This window comes from Cetorhinus maximus, chromosome 5 (assembly GCF_964194155.1).
Source record: "Cetorhinus maximus chromosome 5, sCetMax3.hap1.1, whole genome shotgun sequence".
NCBI classification, from domain to species: Eukaryota; Metazoa; Chordata; class Chondrichthyes; order Lamniformes; family Cetorhinidae; genus Cetorhinus; species Cetorhinus maximus.
Window position 1 is genome coordinate 77,937,683 of NC_135883.1, and position 25,706 is coordinate 77,963,388.

The following is a 25,706-nucleotide window of genomic DNA, read 5'->3' on the forward strand; positions in this document are numbered from 1 at the left end:
CCAGGGAAATATCCTCTCAGTGTCTACCCTATCAAGCCCCTTCAAAATCTTTCTTTTCAATGAGATCACCTCTCGTTCTTCTAAATTCCGGAGAATATAGGCCCAATTTACAGCCTCTCATCATAGGACAACCCTCTGATCCCAGGAACCAATCAAGTGAAGCCTTTTCTGTACTGCCTCTAGTGCAAGTCAATCCTTCCTTAACCATGGAGAACAAAATTGCACAATAATATTCCTGGTGTGGTCTCAGAATTGTGCAACTGTAGTAAGACTTCTTTATTCCTATATTCCAATACCCTTGCAATTTGCCTTCCTAATTGCTTGCTGTACCTGCATGCTAACTTTGTTCCTTGTATGAGCGTACTCAAGTTTCTCTGAACATCAATATTTAAAAACTAGATGACTTTTGAAAAATGTTTTGCGTTTCTATTCTGATGACCAAATTGACCTCACACTTCCCCACATTATACTCCATCTGCCATCTTGTTGCCGATTCACTTAACCTGTTGATATCTCTTTACAGCTTTTGTGACCTCCTCACAGCTTATATTTCCATCTAACTTTGTGCTGTCAGCAAACTATATACATTACTCTCTGTCTCTCTATTTAAGTCATTAATACAGATTGTAAATAGGTGATGCACTTCCCAGCACTGATCCTTGCAGCACTCCACTAGTCACAGCCTGCCAACTTGTGAATTCCCCATTTATGCCTTTTTTCTACTCCTTGTATGTTAACCATTCCCCTATTTATACTAATATTTTACTCCCAACTCTATGACCCCTTATCTTGTGTCTTAATCTTTTGCTGGCACCTTACTGGATGCTACTTGGAAATCCCTGTATGCTACATCCACTTGTTCCCCTTTATCCACCCTACTAATTAAATCCTCAAAAAACTGTAATAAATTTGTCAAACACGATTTTCCTTTTGTAAAACCATGTTGAATTTGTCTGATCATACTCTGATTTTCTAAGTGCATCATTAAGATTTCCCAACAGCTAATGATAACTGGCCTGTAGTTCCCTGTTTTCTCTCTCCCTCCTTTCTTGAATAACAGTATTATATTTGCTAACTTCCAATCTGCTGGGGCTGTTCCTGAATCCATGGAATTTTGGAAAATCATAGCTAGCACATCCACTATCTTGGCAGCTATATCTTTTAGAACCCTAGGATGTAGGAAAGCAGGAAAAGCAAATCGCAAAGTTCCAACTTAATTTGAATGGATATGCATCCCAACCCTGACAAACTTGAGGGGCATGAGAAAAGCCAACAGCCCAATTTCAGGCCTGAGTGTGCAGAATACTACAGGTGCCTTTTACATCACAGCGCACTGGGAGGGGTTGGGTAATGGTGGAGGTCATGCCAAATTTTGTGCAGCATCAACATCTGGGTGCTGTGCTCCCAATGCACTTTGCCTGATCCATTAGGGGAATTCCTGGGGTAGGAATGAATCAGTGTGATGAGCAAAGAGACTGGGTCAAAGGTGTATTTGCACATTGTGTGGGACAGGATATGGATGGTTTGGAGAGCAGCTTTAAGCTGAAGCAGAGTACGAAGTGACACAATTCCAAACTTGCTGGTATAATTTCTCCCTTTACCTATAAAGCCTCAGAAGCCTTGTTCATGGAGGTGCAGGCAAGAAAATTTGCCGTATTTGTTTATAGCTAGACTGTTCAGCAGGAGGTCAGCATTCAGAGTGGCTAGAACCAGTTAAAGCTAACATGCACTGATTAAAGGAGAGGGATATTGTGGCTGGAGCAGATGCTCCATGTAGGAAGTGCATCTAACCTGTGAAACATTGAGTAATGGCACATAATGGGATCAAATGGAATCCAAGGTTTTGAGAGGCTGCCCTAGAGGTTTTGGTGGAGGGAGTGGAAAGGAGGAAAGATGTCCTCTATCCAAACCAGGGTGGGAAGCCAAGCAGGTACACATTCACAGCCTGCCTGCTCCTTCCAGTGGCCGTTTACTGCAAACGTGCTAATGCCCTCACCAATATGGTGCCTGGCATAACTCACCCCGAAAGTGTGCGCACAAGCTGCAAATACCATTTTGGAGATCTAGGGGCACTGGTAGCACCCAAAAGCTCAGTGCAAATGATCCCAATTTCACACCAAGCAGGTGTTATAAACTAGGTTGATTCTTTTAAATTAATATGTTGATCATTCTATTTTTGTTAATCTGTGAAAAGTTGCATCTCTTCTCTGAAAAATTCTACCCATAATTCTTTGTGGGATATTGGATTATAGAAAAACCATAATTCATTAGTAACACAAAGTGCCTTAAAGTAAACAATTGAACATCCTCTATATTTGAAATAATATTTTTTTTTTGCAGTAAGGAAGAACTATGCATTCAGAGTTACAGGACTGACCTATACAGCTGAACTAAAAAACACTTCCTCAACCTTATATAAAAATCTCTCAAAGACATTTCAGATGTCGGTATGTAACTAAATGAATAACATTACAAACTCAAAAAGTGTTTTTTTTTTCCCAACTGTATGCTATTGTTGGTGAATCTTGCCTTTCAGGAGTGTATAACAGAAATTCTGTTCTAAGGCCTCGCTAATGTATTAAAGTAAAACTATTAATTGAGATCTTAAAAGTTTCAAAAGGCAACTAAATAGGAAAATGTAATCCTGTCACTGTGCAGTATATAATCTTTTTGATTTTAAGTAAAAATTAGTTTAATATCTCACCTTGGACACAAAGTATCAGTAACTGTGTGAAATGTTTTTTGAACAAAGCATTTTGAGAGATTTGCTTGTTCAATAACTTAACATGCCAATAAATCCTTTCATATTATTTTCCCAATGCAAAAGTTTCCTTATGCCTTCCTATTTTAAATGTTACCATGAAAAATGTTACAATAAGTGATCTAATTGGCACAAAGCACACAAAATACAGATTTACAGATATTTTTAAATAATATATAAATATTATTTTTTAATATATTAAAATATTATTTTTTGACCATCAAAATTAATCTGACTTGCTGCTATGGACTCCTCCTCCTTCAGGTACCATGCCTTAAGAAGGCATTGGCAACTATGGACTTTCTTTGGATTGGTCCATGACTATGTTTGGCAAAGTACTGCAGTCATTTGCCATTGCCTTCTGCAGCATAGCTAACCAGGAAACTCTCCCTTTCTTCTGGCCTTTACAGGCTGATAATCAACCTGTTTGGCCACATTATGAAAGCACCTTGCATGACCATTAAATCTTGACAAGGCAGGACTTGAACCTTGAGCTTCATGGCCAGAACACTACCACTATGCCACTATCACTACTACAGGATGTTTGTATTAAATGCTGTGCAACTTTAGCTTTAAGCAGAGATACTGTCTGGATCTTGCTGGATTTATTTACCCATTGTATGTTGTCCAGTTTGATTCTGTCAACAATTTGGTAGATAATTGAGTCATGTTAGAGAACCTTCTGCAATCCAGAACTTTTTTTTCATAATTGGTAGAAAATTGTTCCTGCATGATTCCTTCTGTGGTTGTATTCCTGGTTATTCAATGGATGTTTTCATTGTAATTGTAAGGGAGCACAGCAGCAAAGTTATTATATTACTGGACAATTAACCAATGATCAGGCGACATGAGTTCAAACTGCACTGTGACTGCTGGGGAATTTAAATTCAGTTAATTAAATGAAAATTTGGAGTTAAAAAGCTGGTATCGATAATGGCGACTGTGAAACTATTGGATTGTTACAAAATCCCATCTGGTTTATCATGTCCTTTAGTGAAGGAAATCACTGCCCTTGCCTCATCTGGCTGACATCTGGCTCCAGACCCACAGCAGTATAGTTGACTCGTAACTGCCCTTTGAAGTGGCTTAGCAAACCATTAGGTGTATTCAAGAAGTCCTTCTCAGGGACAATTAAGAACAGGTAATAAATGCTGACCTTGCCAGCGATGCACACACCCTGTGAGTGAATAAATAGAAATTGGCAGTAAACCATCGCCATGCCAATATTGTTTCAAGAGATAATGTTTAACCACCTGGTAAGCTCCTTCTAGGCTGTAAGTAATAATTCAGTAACTTGAGTGTGTTTCTAAAAGAAAATGGATTTCTTCTTGGCTGTTACTTTACTGTGAATAATGTGTACTTATCAGGCAAAGTTTTATATCTATGAGTCTGAAATTAGCTCAAAATGTATAAATTGGTGGATTCTCAGAGTCCATTAATGATGTTGTAGTTATAGGTCAGAAGAGCTTGTAAAGTTTATGAAGTTCCATCCAATGATAGAAATGAGCTGCTGCAGGTTGTGTCTCTATGATAGGCAGCTTGAAAATGCTAAATCTTATTGAGATGCTATTGAGAGGCACAACAGCATGGTGATATCACTGAATGGTGAGTGGTGATAAGGAATGTGTGCCATCCATAGTAAATTTAACCGACCATAATTTGCTGTCAAAATAGTGGTGAGGCTAGTAACACTCACTGTTAATTATGTGTAAATGGTACAGCAAATTCACACAGGGGCAGTTGGGTGATTAAGCTCAAATATCTAAAAGTTGTTGTCCGAGATCTGCTGCCACACTGTAAACTTCACAAAAACAGCAACTCACTGTCTATCTCATCATTGACATGCTTTGAATAGGGTGAAGTTCCAATTGTGATACAAACCAATCTCACCACAGAAGGATAAGTATTGTCTGTTCCAGTCTAATTAGCCTTTTAACAATGTGATAGGCCTTAATTACTGCCAATCAACATTTCTGGCACTGAAAATTAACGAGGTGTCAGCTGTGGCTCAGTTCATAGCACCCTCGCCTTTGAATTAGAAGGTTGTGGGTTCATGTCCCACTCCCGGAAAACCAAGAACTGTGAATGTACTCGAAAGAGTTACCTCCAGAAAATTAACCATTATGCGTGAGGAGTCTTATTACTTTCGGTTTTAATTGTTAGTGAGATTTTTAAAATCTGATGTTTTATTTTCACTCATGTTGCAGATGCCTGATTTCCCTCACTGAGCTGTTAGCCAATCATATTGTCAGCAACTTTTAGAAACCTAAATATGAAAGGCAAATCTAGCTAACTGTGTCACTATATTGTAGAGTAATGACATCAAAGTATTTAATTTCTAAACATATATTCCTTTAGAATTAAAATTGTTTGTCACTCTTTTGCTATTTAACATTTATTTTTAGAATATAATCTTTTAATCTACTTCTACCCATTTCTCTAGTTGGAAGAATCCTTAAAAAGTGTGCAACCTGACGCTAAAGTAAACATTCTAGGATTCACGTAAGTAAGACATTTTGAGGAGAGACTTTCACAGTTGCATTTTATTCTTAAGGTCTAATGTCAAAACATAGGGAATCTGATAGATAAATAGAAGTTGGAAAGTGAACACATGAAGGAATAGAAACATATGCGGATATATTTTATTTTGGACACATGATAATAAGTTTTCCTTATTATTGCCATTTCCTGGGCCCAAATATCTGCTCTGCAATTAACAGAACACAATCTTAAGGTGGCTCACTTTGTAGAAATCAACAGGAGCACTTTGATGCTACTTCTAGGAGGGGGACACATTCTCTCCCCACCAACCCATAACCGGGGTTGTTTTAGCAGTGTTTTTGACTTCCTCACTCCATGAACATGCAAATCATAAAAGCTCCTCAAATCCCACAAATTTGAGGGTGGGGAGGAAGGGGGCAGTGACCAAGATCCAAGATGGCTGCACCTTGTCACTTATGGTGAAGTGTGCTTCCCTGCAGATCAACATGGCCACAGTCTGCAGTAGATTATGATTTAGCAGTCTTGAACAGAGGGCTTCTAAAAATTCTTTCAGTAGATGCGAGTGTCGCTGGCAAGGCCAGCAATTGTTGCCCATCCCTAATTGCCCTTGAGAAGGTGGGTGAGCTGCCTTCTTGAACCACTGCAGCCATTTGTTATTGGTACACCCACAGTGCTGTTGGAAGGGGAGTTCCAGGATTTTGATTCAGCTAAAGCAAAGGAACGACAATTATAGTTCCAAGTCAGGAAGGTGTCTTAAGAGGGGAGCTTGCAGGTGGTGGTGTTCCCATGCATCGGCTGCACTTGTTCTTCTATATGGTAGAAGCCTTGGCTTTGAAAAATGCTGTCAAAGGATGCTTGGTAAGTTGCTGCAGTGCACCTTGTATGTGGTACACACTGCTGTGTCTTGGTGATGAAGGGTGGAAATGTTTAAGGTGGCGAATGGGTGCCAGTCAAGTGGGTTGCTTTGTCCTGGATGGTTCTTGAGTTGATTGGCACCCCATCCACCACCTTCAACATTCACTCCCTCCAACATTGATGCACAGTGGCAGCAGGGTGTACCATCTACATGATGCACTGCAGCAACTCACCAAGGCTTCTTTGGCATCATCTTCCAAGCCCGCAACATCTACCACCTCGAAGGACAAAGGAAGCAAATGCATGGGAACACCACCGCCTGCAAGTTCTCCTCCAAGCCACACACCGCCCTGACTTGGAACTATATCGCCTTTCTTTGAGGGTTGCTGGGTCAAAAACCTGGAACTCACTCCCTAACAGCACTGTGGGTGTTCCTATACTACGCGGACTGCAGCGGTTCAAGATGGCATCTCATCACCACCTTCTCAACGGTAATTAGGGATGGACAATAAATGCTGGCCTAGCCAGAAAGCCTACGTCCCATGAACAAATTTTTAAAAAGCAATCATATAGAGGCAACAGGGGTCTCATCTGCCATCTGGAGATTCAGCGAGCAGAGGTCTCACTTGCTGAGAGATGCCGGTCAGTCAGAAGCTGGCAACTCATTTACTCAGCTGCATTTTCGGGGATGCAGTGGGTGCTGTCGGAATGACAGCCACCGGAGGCCAGGATTGTGGAGTGACCCAGGCTTGAGGTAAGTAATAGCGGGGGAGCCTTGTGTGGTGGGGTTCGCAGGGTAGGTGGGTTGGAGGGGGTTGGCAGCAAGGGCCATTAATTAATTCATTAAAGGTCATTCATTTTCCATTTAAGGGCTTTAATTTGTGTGTGGTGAGAATGCGAACCATGGGCCTTCCTGACCCGGACATAGTCATGGTGGAGGCAGGGAGGCAGCGGGGTGCTCCACCACCCTCCCACCCAATTCAATTCCCTCCCCACCACCAAACACACTACTAGCTCACCCCCATAAGGTGGGGTGGGAGGGCGCTAAAATCAGCAGCCCACTCATCATATTTAATTAAGTAATCAAGCATCAATTAGGCTTGTTATCGAGCCAATTGATCCTGATAATACATTGCCCACATCATAAAATCTTTGGCGTAGGCAGTCAGCAGGGAGCAGGCAGCATGATTTTTTTAACAAAGTTCCTCAAAGGGCAGGAAGGAAGGGGGCGTTTCGATTTTTGGGGGTAGCCTTTGCCTTCTAAGATCAAACCCCCTCCTTTCTATCCACCCACCCGTAGCCTTAAACCCACCATTCCCCCCACTCCTTATTATTTAGCCCCTGGTAGAGATAGGTGTGTATTTGTGCTGCCATTTGTAAATTTTAATGAGAGAGAGCTGGGTGCTGTGAGGTGCAGTGACTGATGTCCATCTTCAGTGTACACTGGATTGGCGTTGAGCAGAGTAATCACCAAATATACCCAATATTGTCAATGTAAGGGCTGAGTCATTTTGGGCAGGCTTCACTTGCATTCAGCTGGTGATTGAGCAGCCTGATCCAAGCACTGAAGGGCAGCTCGCTTGTTTATGGGGAGGCAGGAAATTCAGCAGGCCATTCAGAGAGCACTGCTCTACATCAGCTTTGGATCAAATGGAAAGGCTGAACTGATGGGCAAATGGGCAATTGAATGCATTTTAATAGGGGTGGAGGGCTAGCAATAAGGTGCTGAGAGAATAATTACGCTTATCCTTCGCCCTAAAAATGGTAAATAAATGATTATTTTATTGTTTGAAGACCTTCTTTCAGCAATGTCTTGTAGGTCACTTCCTACTCTATGTAATATGTAGGTCCAACATTCAGTGGGCAATGAGTCACTGCACCAATAGGGGCTTTAATAATGTCAGGGAACTTTGGTGTTCATTGGATAATGGGTCTTCTGCTTGTTTTCCTGGCTGCCTAAATTGAGGTGTGGTCAAAAATGGCTGCCTCTCTTCCCTGCATTCTGGTTCAATATTATATCTCAAGAGCAGACACGATGGGCTGAATGACCTCTTTCTGAACTGTAACTTTTCTATGGTTCTGGAGAATATAAGTACAAAACTGATATCAGTGTTGCTACAGTCTTCGAAAAAAAGTTCCCATACATGAAGAATGGATTTTCACTAATATTTTTTTTAAAAGTGGACGGGAGGAAGGAAATTACTGATAGGGCTGTTCATGTGGTGAACAGACCTGGTAGCCATGCAAGCCCACTAGATGGTGTAAGTGTCTCTTGCAGCCAGTAGTTAATTGTTGTCTGCATCCTTTTCATGCTGCTGTTTGGCTGCCTGTAGCTATGCAGCTCCTTAGTAAAATTTCAGGATCCTATGTGTTGCTGTTGGTTACCCATATGGGGAAGGTGATAAACTGGTTTGTTCAAGCATCTTAATTTGCATCATGCATTTCTGCAAAGCCAATTGTATAATGTGACTGAGGCAGCCTGAGATGACATTGTTACAAAAATATTTAGTCATTGTTGACCTTCATAAACACTGCCAGTGCAGAACCTGTGCTGCTAGTGGCTTCCTGATCAGGTTGTAACATGTTGTATAAGCCATTGAAGGTCTCTTGTGTTGAATGCAGCCACCATGAGCCCTGCTCTGGGTCAGGTGCCAGTAGGCGGCCCTGGGTCTGTATATTCTGGGGTGGGAATATCAGAGTGCTGTCATTGATGCCTCAACTTCCTATGTTATTCCTTGTCCTCCTTCTTGAATTAACATTGATAAGAAAAAGATCTCCAGTGGCCGCCGCTTCAACATAGCCTGATTGCATACTTTTGGTTTTTCTTTTGATTCCGCTTCTATATTGAATGGGGATAGGCAACAATGGGAGCTCCAAAGGAGAATCCAGGAATCTAGATGTTGATGCAGTTGTGATCAGGATTCCACACCACCCACTCCTTCTAAAAAAAAACTAGGAAAAGGTTTAGAAAATGCAAATTATATACTTCTTTGTCAGTACAATATTTCTGCATCTACCTTGCTGCCTAGAAATATGAGGCTCTTGTTTTATTCCAGCATAATTAATTTTGGACAGAAATAAAACCAGGAAGTTTGACATCTCTGATGCTATTTGATTGTAAATGTAATTCATGCACCTCTATTTGGGTAGCTGTCTCCTCCTCCTGTCACTTCTGACAGAAGTCAAAAACTGATGCTTGTATATTTAGGAATATAATTTTACGCACCTCTACCTGATTTCCTAATATTGCTTGACCTAAAATTGCCTAGAATTATTTAGTTTCTTGTCTTGCTGTAAAAGATCATCTGGACACCATACATTGAGGAAGTTGGACAAGAAAGATAGCATATCTGAAATGGAGATGCCAGATTCCCCTGCATTCATTTTAAATTAGACACATTTTGTTATGGCCTGCAATCCTGATGGCCTAATCTCCCTTTATCCACTGTGCCAGGTATTATGCCACAGCCGATGGTAAAGGCTGAGTTGCTCAAATCCCAGGGGAAAATTTGAAACAACTGTCATATCCCATTTTTGCAATTTGTATGTTTTGAAATGCAAGCTTTGAATTCAATAGTAATAAGACCACTGATTCTCAAGAAGTATTTTATAAAATTAAATTAAACATTTATTAATATAAGAAAAATTGTAAGCATGTACATGTGCCTACAAAATTACTACTATAATAACTACAAAAATCCCCTAATTAATCTGACTCTCAGTTACATTAAGGAAACAGTAAAACTCATAGGTTTAAAAAGACCCCAGGCAAAGCACATTTGACCGTACAAATTCAAAATGAGGTTCCTTGCAAGTTGGTTCCTTGCAGACGCAGTTGGAGGCATACAGGCTGGTTAGATCTTAAATGCCTCTGCCTTACACACACAAACTCCTTTCTGTTTATACCTAGATTTTCCTTTGAATGTAAATTTTCCAGTGTATCGCTAGGCTTTAAACATTATATCTTCTAACAATAATATCCTTTCATCCACCAATTCATTATTAAGCTGAAAAAAATAAACACATTGCTTGGCATCTACTAGCTGGGTACAAGATTTCACCCCTTCTTTTGAATGGTTTATCTAAAACTGCAAATTGTCCCCATTACACCTATGTTTCTAAAATTCCCCTTGTTTATCTAATTATCATTTCAAACCTACTTCTTTCTATACATCAACACACCCAGACTAGCTGGCATTAATCCAATTAAGACACACACAGACACCACTAAACTCAATTTAAAAAAAATAATTTCCAATAACATTATAGACATTAATCTCTTCATGACATTCCCCTCCTCATTGGTAAATGAACCGTCATAATTCTAAAAGATGGCTTCATTTTTTTTATTAACCCATCTTACACTATCCTCTATACTTAACCATATATTTACGCTACCAAATGCATGTATTAACATAATATATATACAAATCCTTGGTATCAGCAGAAATCATTCCAGTTCAGTGTCCAGATTTTAAAATGTCCTATTTCCCCTTTAAGCTTCAAACTCTTGATAATGCATCTGCAATCAGATTCTCTCATCCAGTGATATGTATTATCTATAGATTAAATGGTTGCAGTAATAAACTCCATCTGAATAGCCTTGCACTTCTGTCTTGAAATTTGTCCAGAAACTTTAAAGGATTGTGGTCTGTATATTGTTTCTGATGAATTATTTGCCACATAGATTTCAAAATGCTGCAATGCTAACAGCAAACCTAACATCTCTTTTTCAATCGTTGAATATCTTCTGTGTTGTGCATTTAACTTCTGTGAAAAATACCCTATCAGTTTTTCAGTTCCAGTGTTATCTGCTTGAAACAGTACAGCGCCAATGCCCATATCTCTTGCGTCAATGGCCAACCTAAATTGCTTCGCATAATTGGGTACTGCCACAGCTGATGTCCTAGTTAACAGTTTTCAAACTATCAAATGCCTTCTGACACTCCAGCGTCCATTGAAACTTCTTATTCTTTTTTAATAGTTCAGTCAATGGAGCAACCACACTGCTAAAATTTGGTACAAATTTCCAGTAAAACTCACTCATGCCCAGAAATCCCAAAACTTGTCGTTTTGTTATAGGTACTGGGAAATCTACGATAGCTTTGACTTTCACATCACTTGGAGCCACTTTACCATGTCCAATGGTATAGGCTAGATACGTAACTTGTGCTTTTGCAAATTCACTTTTAGCCAAGTTCATCACCAAATTAGCTTCTTGTCATCGAGTAAATAATTCTTCCAGATGCTGTAAATGCTTCTCCCATATCTGACTGAAAACTCTTAAGCCATCAATATAAGCAGCACAGTTGCTCAAACCTGCAATTACTTTGTTTGTTAGTCTTTGAAATGTTGCAGGTCCATGTTTCATACCAAATGGCATGACTCTAAACTGATATAGTCCATTTAACGTCATAAAAGCCGATATCTCCTTTGCTCTCTCCGATAACTGTACTTGCCCAGTACCCTTTTAGCAAGTCAATTTTTATGATAAATTTTGATTGTCCTGCTTTCTCAATACAATTCTCCAACTGTGGTATAGGATAAGAATCCGCTTTTGTCACCACATTCACCTTTTGATAGTCCACATACAGCCTTTGTGTTCCATCCAGTTTCGGTACCAGCACAATAGGTGAATCCCAGTCACTGTAACTAGACTCACTGATATCATTTTGAAGCATGAAATCAATTTGTTACTGTACTTGTGATAACTTTGTTAGATTTAATCTCTAAGGATGTTGCCTTATTGAAGATGAAACTGTTACAGAGACATCATGTATAGCTAAATCTGTCCTCCCCAATTTATTCCCACAAATAGGCTTGTGTGACTGCAATAGCTTTTCAAATTACTTTGACACTTGGCTGGAAGGTAACTCAATATTACATTTAAGTTTTCAGTTATTACCCCCTCATTATCCAATTTGATTGGAGGAAAATCAATTCAGAGTCCTGCATTTCTACCTCTTATTATCTACCACCACTAATATCTCTTTTTGTTCCTCTTCCCTATCAAAGTACTTTTTAAGCATATTTACATGACACACCCTCTGCTTCTTTCTTCTATCTGGAGTATTTATTAAATAATTTACTTCACTCAATTTCTTTTCAATCCTATAAGGCCCATTAAACCTTGCCTTTAATGAGTTCCCTAGTACTGGTAACAGAACTAGCACTTTCTCTCCAGCAATAAAACTGTGAGTTTTAGTTTTCTGATCTACCTTCACTTTCATCACTTGCTGTGATATCCTTAAATGTTCCCTAGCCAACTCATATGCTCTGTCTAATCTCTATTTGATGTTTGGTACATAATCTAGGAGAGTAGTTTCTGAATTTTGACCCATCAATTTCTCATGAATCAATTTCAGTGGTCCTCTCACCTCATTACCATAAACTAGTTCAAAAGGACTAAAACCAGTCGATGCATTAGGAGCGTTCCTAATAGCCAATAACAAGAATGGAATTCCCCATCCCAATCCTGTGGATAATCCTGACAGTACACCGTCATCATAGCTTTTAAAGGTTGATGCCATCTTTCCAAAGCCCCTTGTGACTCCGGATGATAAATTGTTGGCTTAAATTGTTTTATCCCCAACCTGCTCATTACTTGCTTAAACATTTGTGACATAAAATTTGAACCATGATCTGATTATCATTTTGAAGCATGAAATCAATTTCTTTCTGTACTTGTGATAACTTTGCCAGATTTAATCTATAAGGGTGTTGCCTTATCAAAGATGAAACTGTTACAGAGACATCATGTAAAGCTAAATCTGTCTTTCCCAACTTATTCCCACAAATAAGCTTGTTTGACAGCAATAGTGTTTCCAAATTACTTTGACACTTGTCTGGAAGGTAACTCAATTTTACATTTAAGTTTTTAAGTACCCCCTCATTATCCAATTCATTATCCCACTTCTTTACCTATGACTGATTTCCCCCCCGTTTTACTTGTACACAAACCACTGGTTTTTCCTGTGCCTGAACCTCAGAACCCCAATAATTTTATTTCCAGACCTTCTCTGCACCCCAATAATTCCAACAGATTTTCCCTGCAATTAGGTAAACCATGTATTGTAAAACATTTAGTTAACCTTTCCACAATCTTCTTAGTTGTAATATTTCTTAAAGGTATCACTTCAGGAAACCTGGTAGGCACATCCATTATTGTCAGTAAGTACTGATTTTCACTTTTAGTCTTAGGGAGGGGTCCTACACAATCAATTATGACCCTAGTAAAAGGTTCTTCAAAAGCTGCTATTGGGATTAAATGTGTCGGCTTAATCACTGGTGGCTTCCCTGTCACTTGACATGTGTAACATGTTCTACAGAATTTGACTACATCCCTTTGTAATCCTGGCCAATAAAATGTTTCTGTAATTTTGCCTGTGTCTTTCTAATTCCTAAATGTCCCCCATTGGAATTTCATGAGCAATCCTCAGAATCTCATTTCCATACCCTAATGGTATAACAATCTGATGTACCTCCCACCAGTTTTCATTTGCTGAGACATGACCTGGCCTCCATTTTCTCATTAAAACGTCACCCTTAAGGTAATAACATTCTGGAATATATTTTGCTTCTCTTTCCGAGTAAGCTTTCTGATGTAACTGTCTTAATTGCAAATTCTTTTGCTGCAACTCAGTTAACTGCCTTGAGTTAAACACTTCAGCTGAATGGTCCTCTCCTGCCTCTTTCTGAACAATGTTATCAAACACAGTGCCTGTTAATTGGATTTCAATACCTTCTTCCTGCCTTTGAACTTCCTGTCCTTCTTGTTGTTTTTGTTTCAACCTATTAGCCTGTGATCTTGTTACCACACAAGCTGTAAACAATCCAGGAAGCTCCTCTTGTAACACCTCTGTTGAAAACACATCTACAGGCTGCTCAACTATCATAGGCATCACCCACATTTGTGTTCCAGCTGTATCATTACCCAGAATAAATTGAACCCCTGCAATGGGCAATATTTGCACCACCACAACAGTTACTTCGCCGGTTTCCACTTACTCTTTAAATTTACCTTCCTCAATGGAATAGATTTAGCATCTCTATGAACCCCACTTATTATTACCTGCTCCTGAAATGTTCTCTCTGAACAACAAATATCACTATCCCACAACATTAAAGATTGACTAGCCCCGTGCCTCTTAAAATTTTAACATCTTTACCTACTCCACCCTGTACACATGGAAAGACTTTCCCTTCACACACAATATCTTTAAGCATTTCTGCAACCTGCTCCTCGGAATTCTCTTGGGTAAACTATGAACACATTCCCACTTCTTTACCTATCACGGTTTCTCCCTGTTTTACATGTACAAAACCACTGGTTTTTCCTGTGCCTGAATCTCAGAACCCACAGTACTTTTACTTCCAGAGCGTTTCTGTGCCCCAATAATTCCAACAGATTTTCCCTACAATTTCCAACACACTGACTTCGTATGCCCCACTTTATTACAATGAAAACACCTCAACTTTCAAATGTCACTTCTACCCTCAAAACCTTCTTTTTATTCTGAAAAAACTTCCTCGGAATTCCCAGCTATGCCTTGTCCCTGACTACCTACCTTCCTTTCCACTTTCTATCCTTTTCCGATTTGAAAGGGTGACAAAAAAAAAGGTTTAGCTCTATGAACTAACTCATAATCATCAGCTATCTCTGTTGCTTGTCTTACAGAATCAACCCTCTGTTCCTCCACAAGAGGTCTCATAAAGGAATTGAACCTTTAAATTCTTCCAAAAGAATTACTTCTCTAAGAGCTGCATATGTTATCTCTATTTTTATTGCCCATATCCACTGGTCAAAATTACTTTGTTTACTCTTTCAAACTCAATGGGCTGAATTTTCCCAGAATTGCACTAAGTGCGGTAGCGGGCAGCTAAAATGGAGTCCTACCTGCTGATGAAAATGGCGGGTTTTCGTGCCGTATCTTCCCGAGCCCACCTCATTATATATTCACTCCCACGAAATACGCCATTTTCATGGCGGGCGGGCTCTCATTTGCCCACTTGCCATCACCCTGCTGTTGCATCATGCCGGCTGCCATCTTTAAAAGGTAGCCGCCAGCAAAGTGCTCATCACCACCAGCTCACCACCGCTGCCTGGGAGACATGGCCAGCAAAGGCAAAAAAGACTGCAGCTCCACGCTTCTATGATGGGACACTCGGGCAACTGTTGGATGCCATCGAGGCCCGTGGGGATGTGCTCTACCCCTCACTCTGGCCACAGGATGGGTAACGATGTCATCAACCTGGCTTGGGAGGCAGTGGCAGCGGTGGTCAGCGTCAACATCCTTCAGAAGAGGACAGCCACCCAGTGCCACAACTGGTCTCCAACAGCGTGTACGCGAGAGGGGTGCTGGGCAGCTCGATCTCACTCCAGCTACCCTTTCCACTCACGGAGTCAGCCAGGGGCCCTCGTGCACCTATAGAGAGGTGGATCAGTAGGTGCACGCTCCGGGGCCATCCACCCAGGTGACACTGGGAGTGACTGGCCCATTCGAATCCTCTCTTCCTGTGACCTCCACAGATCCAGCTTCACAGGCCGAGGACGGCGGCTCTGCTACGCAGCAGGACCCCAAATGCAGGCCAGGGCCCTCCAAGTCTTGGCCCTCCAGAGGATGCCTGCCAAAGTCATCGCAGACAGGGTGTCACAGTCAGCAGGCTGCCTCCACCTCCGCTGTGGATGTCCGGGGAGTACCTAGATGTAGCGGCAGGGTTAGGACAGTTAAGGAGAATTAGTTGTACAGCCTGGCATGGGTGTTAATCACTTGTACATACTGTTCACTATTGTCAATAAACTCCCAAGAATGTCTCCCTGCCTATGGCTCCTTGTTCTGATGAGCAGTGCTCTTGTCACTCAGATGTGAAACCTTTCTGCACAAGATAAAAGGTAGGTGTCTCAGTCCAGGGCCTCTTCCCTGTGCTCTGCGCGGCCTTCAGACCAGTGATGGTCCAGCCCCAAATTACTGATGGCTGCACCTCAGCAGTGCTGGTCATTGCTGCCAGAATGTAGTGGGCAGGCGACATAGAGTACTCTCATACACTCTGTGTGCTCTGAGCATCTTTAAGGTAGGGCTGGCCCCCATCACACCAGCATCTGCGACCAGTGCTGCTATGCACCAGCTCCTGAAGGACTGAGGTGCTGAAGGCGGACGCGGCATCAGATGCATCTAAAGTTTCATGGCTGTATCTCTGAGATCGCCCTGATCACAGAGCGCAAGCGAGCTGCCCTCGGCCAGACAGGAGTCAGACATTCTCAGAGGCTATGTGAAGATTTATGGAGTGTCCTCACTGCATGTTGTCATCATCCTCCTGCAATCAAGTGACTATTAGGGCCCCCACTGCATCTCCATGACAGGTGCATTCTCTCAGAGGGTATTGGCGTTGAGATAAGCCAGGCTGGAGTCAAACGTTCACAACTATGATGTGAGGATCTACAGGGACATATCACCGCATGTCATCATCATCCTTCACAAATCTGGCAGCTATGAGGGCCTCCAGAGTGTGCCTGCCTTGTCTAACCAGTGCAAGAGCCTCACCCTGTTGTCATCACCACCGAGGACCCCCTCACCCTCAACACCGTCAGCATCCTCCTCATCGGAGGAGACATGCATCTCCTTCATCTCCTCCTCAGCCAGCTCCTCTCCCTGTTGCAGCGCCAGGTTGTAAAGGGTGCAGCAGACGACGACGATGCGTGACACCCTCTGTGGACTATGTTGCAGGGCTCCACCAGACCGGTTCCTGCTCCAGAACCGCATCATCAGCATCCCAATGTTCTGCTCCACCAAGTTGTGAGCTGCTGCATAAGCCTCATTATAGCGTCGCTCTGCTGCAGTCTGAGGCCACCGCACGGGTGTCATCAGCCACGGCTTCTGCGGGTAGCCCTTATCCCCAAGGAGCCAACCCTGCAGCCTCTGTGGACCCTGGAAGACTGCAGGGATCTGCGAGCCACTCAGGATGTAGGCATCATGCACACTCCCTGTAAACTGTGCACACACCTGCAGGATGTGTTTCTGGTGGTCGCATACCAGTTGCACTGGAAGCCATTGCATTTGATGAATCCATCAAGTGTAGCAATGGAGACCTGAGTGCCACATGAGTACAGTCAATCGCACCGTGCAACTGTGGGAATCCCGGGATCAGGGCGAATCCAATGGCATAGAAATTGAGCGCCGCAGTCACTTTCACAGTCACTGGCAGTGGATGCCCTCCATGTCCCCTTGACGCCAAGTCCTGCAGTAAGTGGCAGACGTGAGCCACCAGGTCCCTAGACATGTGCAGTCGTCAGCGACACTGGTTCTCAGTCAGGTGGCATCTGTAGATCCTGGGTGTCGCTAGGTGCTTACCAGCCAAGACTCGCTGTCACTCCCGGGTAACATGTGCGGGAGCCCCTGCTGCCCCTTCTTCATGAGGTTGCTGCTCCTGCCATTGCGCATCCAGGAGCCTCAGTCGCTCTCTCCTCCCTCTTCTATGGTCTCTGTGGGCCATCAGGCATATAGCTTGGTCACCAGGGTCCATGATCCTGACGTGGTCCTCCTGCAGCATGAAAGAGAGAGAGACGTGGTTATCATAGCTGCACTTAGTAACTTTCCTGGGCCTGTGTGACCGCCCCTTAATGCTTCCTGGAGAGTGTTGGTCACCCCTCAGATCATCAGAGATGTGTGCACCTGGGACATGGAGGACACCAAACCAGGGTGCTGAGATTGTAAGGGGCTGTGAGCGCCTCCAGCAGTGACTGCTACATGGCCATCATTGACGAGGAAATTGTACAACGTGTGCAGTTCAACTGCTCCACGGTCCAATAATGTGGTGCCGACTCGAAGTCTGTGCTGGGATGCAGGGGGCAGTGGGATAAGGTATGGAGCGCTTGGTGGCCCTTTGGTGCCTCTACAATGCTTGCATGTGCGGGCAGGCTAGGAGCCTGACCTCAAACATATCATTGTAGTTGCGCCTGATCTGTCTTAGTTGGAGAGGCATGGTCAGTTTATACAGGTGTGCCTAATGCCCGGCCATTTCCCTCACTTACCCTGAGCTCACCTCAATTGACTGAGCACGGGACGCAGCGCCAGGGCAGCACTTGAAGTAAACCCCCCCCCCCCCACCCAAGCAGTCGCCTCCGAAGCAGGCCAGTACTTGCCCCGAACAACCCCCACCCCTTAGCAGTCGCCTCAGGGGCTATGCATCAGTTTCCACCCGCCCCCTGTGCCCCTGAGGCCTGTGAACAATGGGCAAGCTGTGGAGAATGTTGCTGCTCACTTACCTCAGTTTCCCCAAAGTGAAGGCCACCAAGTGCACGTCACCTGTGTGCTGTTGTGAAAGATGTCAGGTGCTATCCCACCGACATGGACAGCCACTACGTCGGGGTTCCAAGAGCCTAGAGGGATGGCCTTTTAATTATATGTCAATTTATTACAATTAGCACTCCACTGACCGATGGCGAGAAATGCAGCCCGCCATTGGCGGGCTGAGCGGAAGATCATTCTTCAAGCTTCTCGCTGTCGTGAAGTGGGTCCCGCCATATTTTCCACGCACACCACTGAGCTCCACCAGCGGGCTCGGAAAATTCCACCCAATATACGTTTGCTCAGGCTGTTTCCTCATATTCATAAATTTCTTCCTATGGCTTCAGGAACCGACTCATTTGCACTCAAAATAGCCTTTTTCTTACCATATTATAACTCACTGATATCTCATCAGATAGCGAAGCATATGCCTCATGCGCTCTACCCACCAACTTAGACTGCAACAATGATATCCAGTTTTCCTGTGGCCATTTCATCTGCTTAGCTATCTCCTCAAATGAAATAAAGAATTCTTCAATATCTTTTTCCTCAAACTTTGGAAGAGCTTGTACAAATTTAAACATCTCCCCACTGGGTTCTATTCTAGAGATAAATCCTTCCTCACCTCCTGGCATCTTTTTTTTAACTGCCAACATTTTTAGTTGGAATTCTCTCTCTCTTTCTTCCTTCTCTACCTTCACAACTTCTCACTCCCTTTCCTGATTTCTTTCTCTCTTCTGCCTTTCTGCCTGTCCCCTTTGGGATGCCATGTCTCTTTCCTTTTCTTCCAATTCAGTCGTCTCACCACTTCAAAATTACATCACACCCACTCCTGAATTAAAAGTGCTTCTCATTCTCGTGGCCTTAAGCTTCACCAATTCCAAAAAAATCAAGGAATTTCAAATATATCCTGCCAAGAGCCCACAATTATTATGACACAGCCAATGGTAAAGGCTGAGTTACTCAAACCCCAGAGGAAAACTTGAAATAACTGTCATTACCTATTTTTGCAATTTGTATGTTTCAAGATGCAGGCTTTGAATTCAGTAGTAATAAGACCACCGAGTTTCAAGAGGTTTTTTATAAAGCTAAATTAAACATTTATTAATACAAGTAAATTGTAAGCACACACATATGTCTACAAAATTACTACTATAATAACTACAAAAATGCCCTAATTAATCTGACTCTCAGTTACATCCCCATTAAGACAACAGTAAAATTCACAGATTTAAAAGACACCAGGCAAAGCACATTTAACCTTACAAATTCAAAATGACGTTCATTTCAAGTTGGTTCCTTGCAGCCACAGTTGGAGACAGACATGCTGGTTCGATCATAAATGCCTCTGCCTTACACACACAAACTCCTTTCTGTTTATATCTAGCTTTTCCTTTGAATGTAAATTTTCCATTGTATCACTAGGCTTTAAACGTTACATCTTCTAACAATAATATCTTTTCATTCCACCAATTTAACTTGTAAGCTGAAAAAAATAAGCACATTGCTTGGCGTCTTCTAGCTAGGTGCAAGATTTCACCCATTCTTTTGAATAGTTTACCTAAAAATACAAATTGCCCCCTTGACACCTATGTTTCTAAACTTCCCCATGTTTATCTAATTACCATTTCAAACCTACTTCTTTCTTTACATCAAAGCACCCAGACTAGCTGGCTTTAATCCAATTAAGACACACACCGACACCATTAAACTCAATTTAAAAAAAATAATTTCCAATAACATTATAGACATTAATCTCTTCATTACCAAGTGCAATGAAAGAAAATTTGCCATTTTTCATTTCCTGATCAAAAGTTTTCCCCTCCTCCTGCAGATAGTGGTCAAGACATGTGGCTTTGTTGAATATGACAGGAATTATACTATTATATTATTAGACAGTGTGCTTCTGACCCTGTCTCCAGTGTGATTTGCATATTTAACTATGCAGGGAATGGTGCTAGAGGGTTGTTATTGTTATCTGAGGTTACTTCTGGACAAGCCTGATCCCAGGGTGGAACACAGCTTGATAGATCCTAACTTTTATTTGTTTGTTTAGATGCGTGGAGAGTAGCTACTGAACAGAATCACAGGAGTCAGCTGATGAACTCTTAACAAAAGCATAAAACATTTATTAATGAAGAAAGGATCTACTACATTACAATATTCCTTCACCCACAACTATACCTTTACATATATATACAGATTTGTAAGGATAACACAAATTACAAAAGCTATCTTATACCCTAATGTCCACAGTAAGTACACAGTCTATGTAAACCTATGGTGACCTGTGGTCAGACACCCCACACTCTGAAATCAAGTGACAAATGCCACCTCAGACAGATACTATGAATCTCTCCTCAACTTCCCCAGAGGCTTGTCACACCATGAGCCAATGGGATTCACTGTACTCCGTTTCTCACATGGGGTTTTCCAATCTACACTCTCCAAGACCTTGCTTTTGAATCTTCTCCCAAACCGACGCTTTCTCTCAGACACTTTCCGCAAGGGTTCACCTCCAGGGTTACGAACTCTCCTTCCGATGTTCCTCTCCCCTGGGTCACCACATGCATTCAAACTGCCTTCCAAACATTTTCACTCACTCAGCCATCAAAAATACCACTGCTTCACATGCCCATAGCAAAGAGTTACAGATCTTCAGTTATCTCTTTGGACCTTGTTGCCTCTTGCAAGCTGTTCTCTCTTTAAATCTGCTTACTGCCGCTTTTGTCTCTTTAAATCTGAAGCTTGGAGATTTTCTCTCTGCTCTTCATTCTTAACTTCACTTAAGAGGACCTTCTCCAGGTTCGTATCCATCCTTTGACCAGAAAGTCTTCTTGGGACTTTCCCCTGTTCCATCCCCCTGGATTTTGGGGCCTTTTCTGTAGGTTGGCACTGGCTATCTGTCCCCTTTGCTCCAGTCTCTCGTGGCAGCTACTTTCAAAACCAACTGAATTCAAACATCTTCCAAAATCAGACTGCTATTTCTCTTCTTCGGTGTGTGTCTGTGGTAGAGACCTGCCTCTCTGAACCTGTGGCTGGTCAACAGCAATGTTTTTTTCCACTCCTGTTTGCTTAACTTAGCTGACAATCGTAAAACTCTACTTAGAAATGCAGGCACCTTTTAAAGTTAAAGTAAAACTCAATTTGACCTTTCTTAACACCAAAATGCAAAAATACAAATCAAACTTCAACGTTAAAGCTAAAACTCATTCCTAACACCTACAAATACCAGTATAACTTACTTAAACTTTCTCTATTTTCAAACATTATACATTTATCACAATGCGGGTGACCCTCTCCCTCAGTGTGGCAGCAGCATATTCAGCATCACAGGCAGGATGGCTAACTGCCTCAGTGTGGCACTAGATTGTTGGGCATCAGCCACAGTGCAGGTGGCCCTTGGTCTTTGTGGCCCCTAAGTGTAAAACCGTCAACATTTTTTACAAGATCACCCTGCAATTACTTAGGTGAAAGCTGCACTTAATTTTTTTTTAAAAATTCTGCCATTCCATCTGAGCTGGATGTCAGGATGCCGAGCCTTAGCATTCAGCTGAGATAAAAATTGTGAAAATGGCATCAAAGGTCATATTCTTATCATTTGTACGTACGGACAGGTATATAGCACATCCCCTGTCACTTCTGTCAGGGAATTCTGGAAGTGGCAAATGAGCTGTTGAACTTACACTAAAGATCCACTGGCCCTTCGGTGGAAGGTTCAGTCTGGTGAGTCTCCAATTTTACATTTTGAACCTTTTTGAAGAGAACACAGCATTTATTTTAACCCTAATTACTCCAAACTAAATAAGATAAAGGCTGAACTTCCCACTCATTCACAGCTTCATTAGGTTCTTAGTTTGAATTCCTTTATCGAAGAAAATGGCTGTAATAATTCCCTTTTCTTGTCTTTACTAATTTAGCAATGGGAGTGTAATTGTACTCTATCAAGTAACCTCGAACAAGCCTGTAACTAATGACGAAATCACTAACAGTCTCCAAGGTCTTCCTGAAAATTACATAATTGAGACTATACCCGGTAAGTAGTTGTTTAACTAATAAAATAACTTTGCTAGAGAGCATTTGAAGTTATAAATTACAGAAATGAAGTACTTATCGCCTAACTAAATAAGGTGTCTGTATTTGCATTGTTTGATGTTGAAACACTTTAGGCAATTATGTAATTGTTTAAGTACATTCATTTACAGAGGATGCTGCATAGCCTGAGTCATTAATGCTAAGATGTGCTCATCTCAGTGTTGAATATCTGAGAAATCAGGACTCCTATTCTCTAAAAATTTTGGGAACTCAGATGGCTGGACAATTTAGCACAAATAAGAAATTAAACCAGACTTTCATCATTTCTCAAGTTTTGTAGTTTTGGACAATTTGGTACAAGCACTCTTAGGTGATTTATACCCAATACTGCCACTTACTCGCTAACTGGTATGTTTGTGTACTCGGTTGTACCTGTGTTCTGTTTTGGTGTCGGGAAGGTCCAGGGACTAAAACATGCAGGTTTCCTTGACTAAAGGCAGCACAGTTTGAGCTGTTGATGATCCAGTTCTCAATGTTCGTTATCTTATGAGGGCTGATTTTCCTCTTGGGTTCTCTTATGCGTGGAAGTCAGGTACAGTATATCCGATATGTGTCGCACATGTTTAAATTTCCCGAACCAATTTGCTTGACTCTAGTACTCACCGAGCACCAGGTCCACCCAGACCAGACTTTCTGTGAAACCATTGGTTAGGAGTGGAAATGAGAACATAGCTGCAGGCCTGAGAGGCATACAGCTTTAATATTGGCTATTGATATTGGCCGGGATTTTCCGTGCCTACTGGTGTCGGGCGTGTTCGGTGGCGTGAGCAGACAATATGGCGAGAAGACCAAAAATCGGTTAAAGGATGTCACGAAACCAGTTTGCAATCGTCCGCTCTGCCCACTGATGGTGGGCCATGTTTCCCGCCATCAGACATCGGGAACCTCATCGTAAGGCATCAGCATATCATTATAAGGCCAGCCCACTGGAATCGTCCCCTCCTACTGGATCATCAGCCTAAGTCAGCAAACGTGTTTCACAACAACATATGAAAGGCATGCACTTGGCGGGCTGCAATTGGAGGGGAACTCGGTGGTGAGTACACAGTAATGTTGCGGAGAACTCACCTGGGTCGCCTCTTGGACTTCAAGGTTGAGGCGTGTTGGTGGGGGAATGGGGGGCAAGGGCTGCCTGCATTTGAGGCAACTTAGAGGTGAGGGGTAAGGGCTGCCCTGCGGTTGAGACGACTTGGAGAGGGGTGAGGGGCAAGGGCTACCCTGTGGTCGTGGAGACTTAGAGGCAGGGGGAGCAAGGGGTGCTCTGCACTTGAAGGTAGCGCACAAGCATGTGCGGGGTGGGGGGATTGGTGGGTGAGGGAAGTGGTCACGCATTAGGGACACCTTGTATTTTTTTTATTCATTCATGGGATGTGGGCTTTGCAGGCTGGGACAGCATTTATTGCCCAGCCCTAATTGCCCTTGAGAAGGTGGTGGTGAGCTGCCTTCTTGAACCGCTGCAGTCCATATGGTGTAGGTACACCCACGGTGCTGTTAGGAAAGGAGTTCCAGGATTTTGACCCAGCGACAGTGAAGGAATGGGGATATATTTCCAAGTCAGGATGGTGAGTGTCTTGGACGGGAACTTTCAGGTGGTGATGTTCCCATCTATTTGTTGCCCTTGTCCTTCTAGATGGTAGTGGTCGTGGGTTTGGAAGGTGCTGTTGAAGGAGCCTTGGTGAATTCCTGCAGTGCACCTTGTAGATGCTACACACTGCTGCCACTGTGTGTTGGTGGTGGAGGGAGTGAATGTTTGTGGATGTGGTTCCAATCAAGTGGGCTGCTTTGTCCTGGATGGTGTCAAGCTTCTTGAGTGTTATGGGAGCTGCACACATCCAGGCAAGTGGGGAGAATTCCTTCACACTCCTGACTTGTGACTTGTAGATGGTGGACAGGCTTTGGGGAGTCAGGATGTGGGTTACTCATTGCATGATTCCTAGCCTCTGACCTGCTCTTGTAGCCACAGTATTTATATGGCTAGTCCAGTTCAGCTTCTGGTCAATGGTAACCCCCAGGATGTTGATAGCGGGGGATTCAGTGATGGTAATGCCATTGAACAGCAAGGGACAATGGTTGGATTCTCTCTTGTTGGAGATGGTCATTGCCTGACACTTGTGTGGAGCGAATGCTACTTGCCATTTTCCAGGACCAGTGGAGAGTTTTCCCTCTGATTCCCATTGACTCTAGTTTTGCTACACTTCATACCACACTTGGTCAAATACGGCCTTGATGTCAAGGGCAGTCACTCTCAACTCACCTCTGGAGTTCAGCTCTTTTGTTCAGGTTTGAACCAAGGCTGTAATGAGGTCAGGAGCTGAGTGGCCCTGGCGGAACCCAAACTGGGCGGAACCCAAACGTGAGCAGTTTATTGCTATGCAAGTGCCTCTTGATAGCACTGTTGATGAACCCTTCCATTACTTTCCTGATGATGGAGAGTAGACTGATTGGCTGGGTTGGATTTGTCCTGCTTTTTGTGTATAGGACATACCTGGGCAATTTTCCATAAAGCTGGGTAGATGCCAGTGTTGTAGCTGTACTGGAACAGCTTAGCTAGAGGCGCGGCAAGTTCTGGAGCATAAGTCTTCAGTACTATTGCCGGAATATTGTCAGGGCCCATAGCCTTTGCAGTATTCAATGCCTTCAGCTGCTTCTTGATATCAAGTGGAGTGAATCGAATTGGCTGAAGACTGGCATCTGTGATGCTGGGGACCTCCGGAGGAGGCCGGGATGGATCATCCACTCGGCACTTCTGGCTGAAGATTGTAGCAAATGCCTTATCTTTTGCACTGATGTGCTGGGATCCTCTATCACTGAGGATGGGGATATTTGTGGAGACTGCTCCTCCTCCAGTGAGTTGTTTAATTGTCCACCACCATTCATGAGTGGATGTGGCAGGACTGCAGAGCTTAAACCTGATCCGTTGGTTGTGGGATCACTTAGCTCTGTCTGTCACTTGTTGCTTATGCTGTTTGGCACACAAATAGTTCTGCTTTATAGCTTCACCAGGTTGACACCTCATTTTTAAGTATTCCTGGTGCTGCTCCTGGCATGCCCTCCTGCACTCTTCATTGAACCAGGGTTGATTCCCTGGCTTGATGGTAATGGTAGAGTGGGGGTATGCTGGGCCATGAGTTTACAGGTAGTGTTCAAGTACAATTCTTCTGCTGCAAATGGCCCACAGCGCCTCATGGATGCCCAGTCTTGAATTGCTA

At 42.8% G+C, this 25,706-nt stretch overlaps 1 protein-coding gene across 2 annotated transcripts in view; it reads left to right on the forward strand.

The window, feature by feature from the left end:
* LOC144680745 (adhesion G protein-coupled receptor F4-like) overlaps nt 1–25,706 on the forward strand; it is a 102,249-nt gene that overhangs the window by 31,083 nt on the left and 45,460 nt on the right. For both annotated transcript variants that reach the window (XM_078542079.1, XM_078542080.1), the window contains 3 exons: nt 2,341–2,447; nt 5,205–5,263; nt 22,323–22,438. In XM_078542079.1, coding sequence (XP_078398205.1) covers nt 2,341–2,447; nt 5,205–5,263; nt 22,323–22,438 — 282 coding nt within the window. The remainder of the gene's footprint in view (nt 1–2,340; nt 2,448–5,204; nt 5,264–22,322; nt 22,439–25,706) is intronic.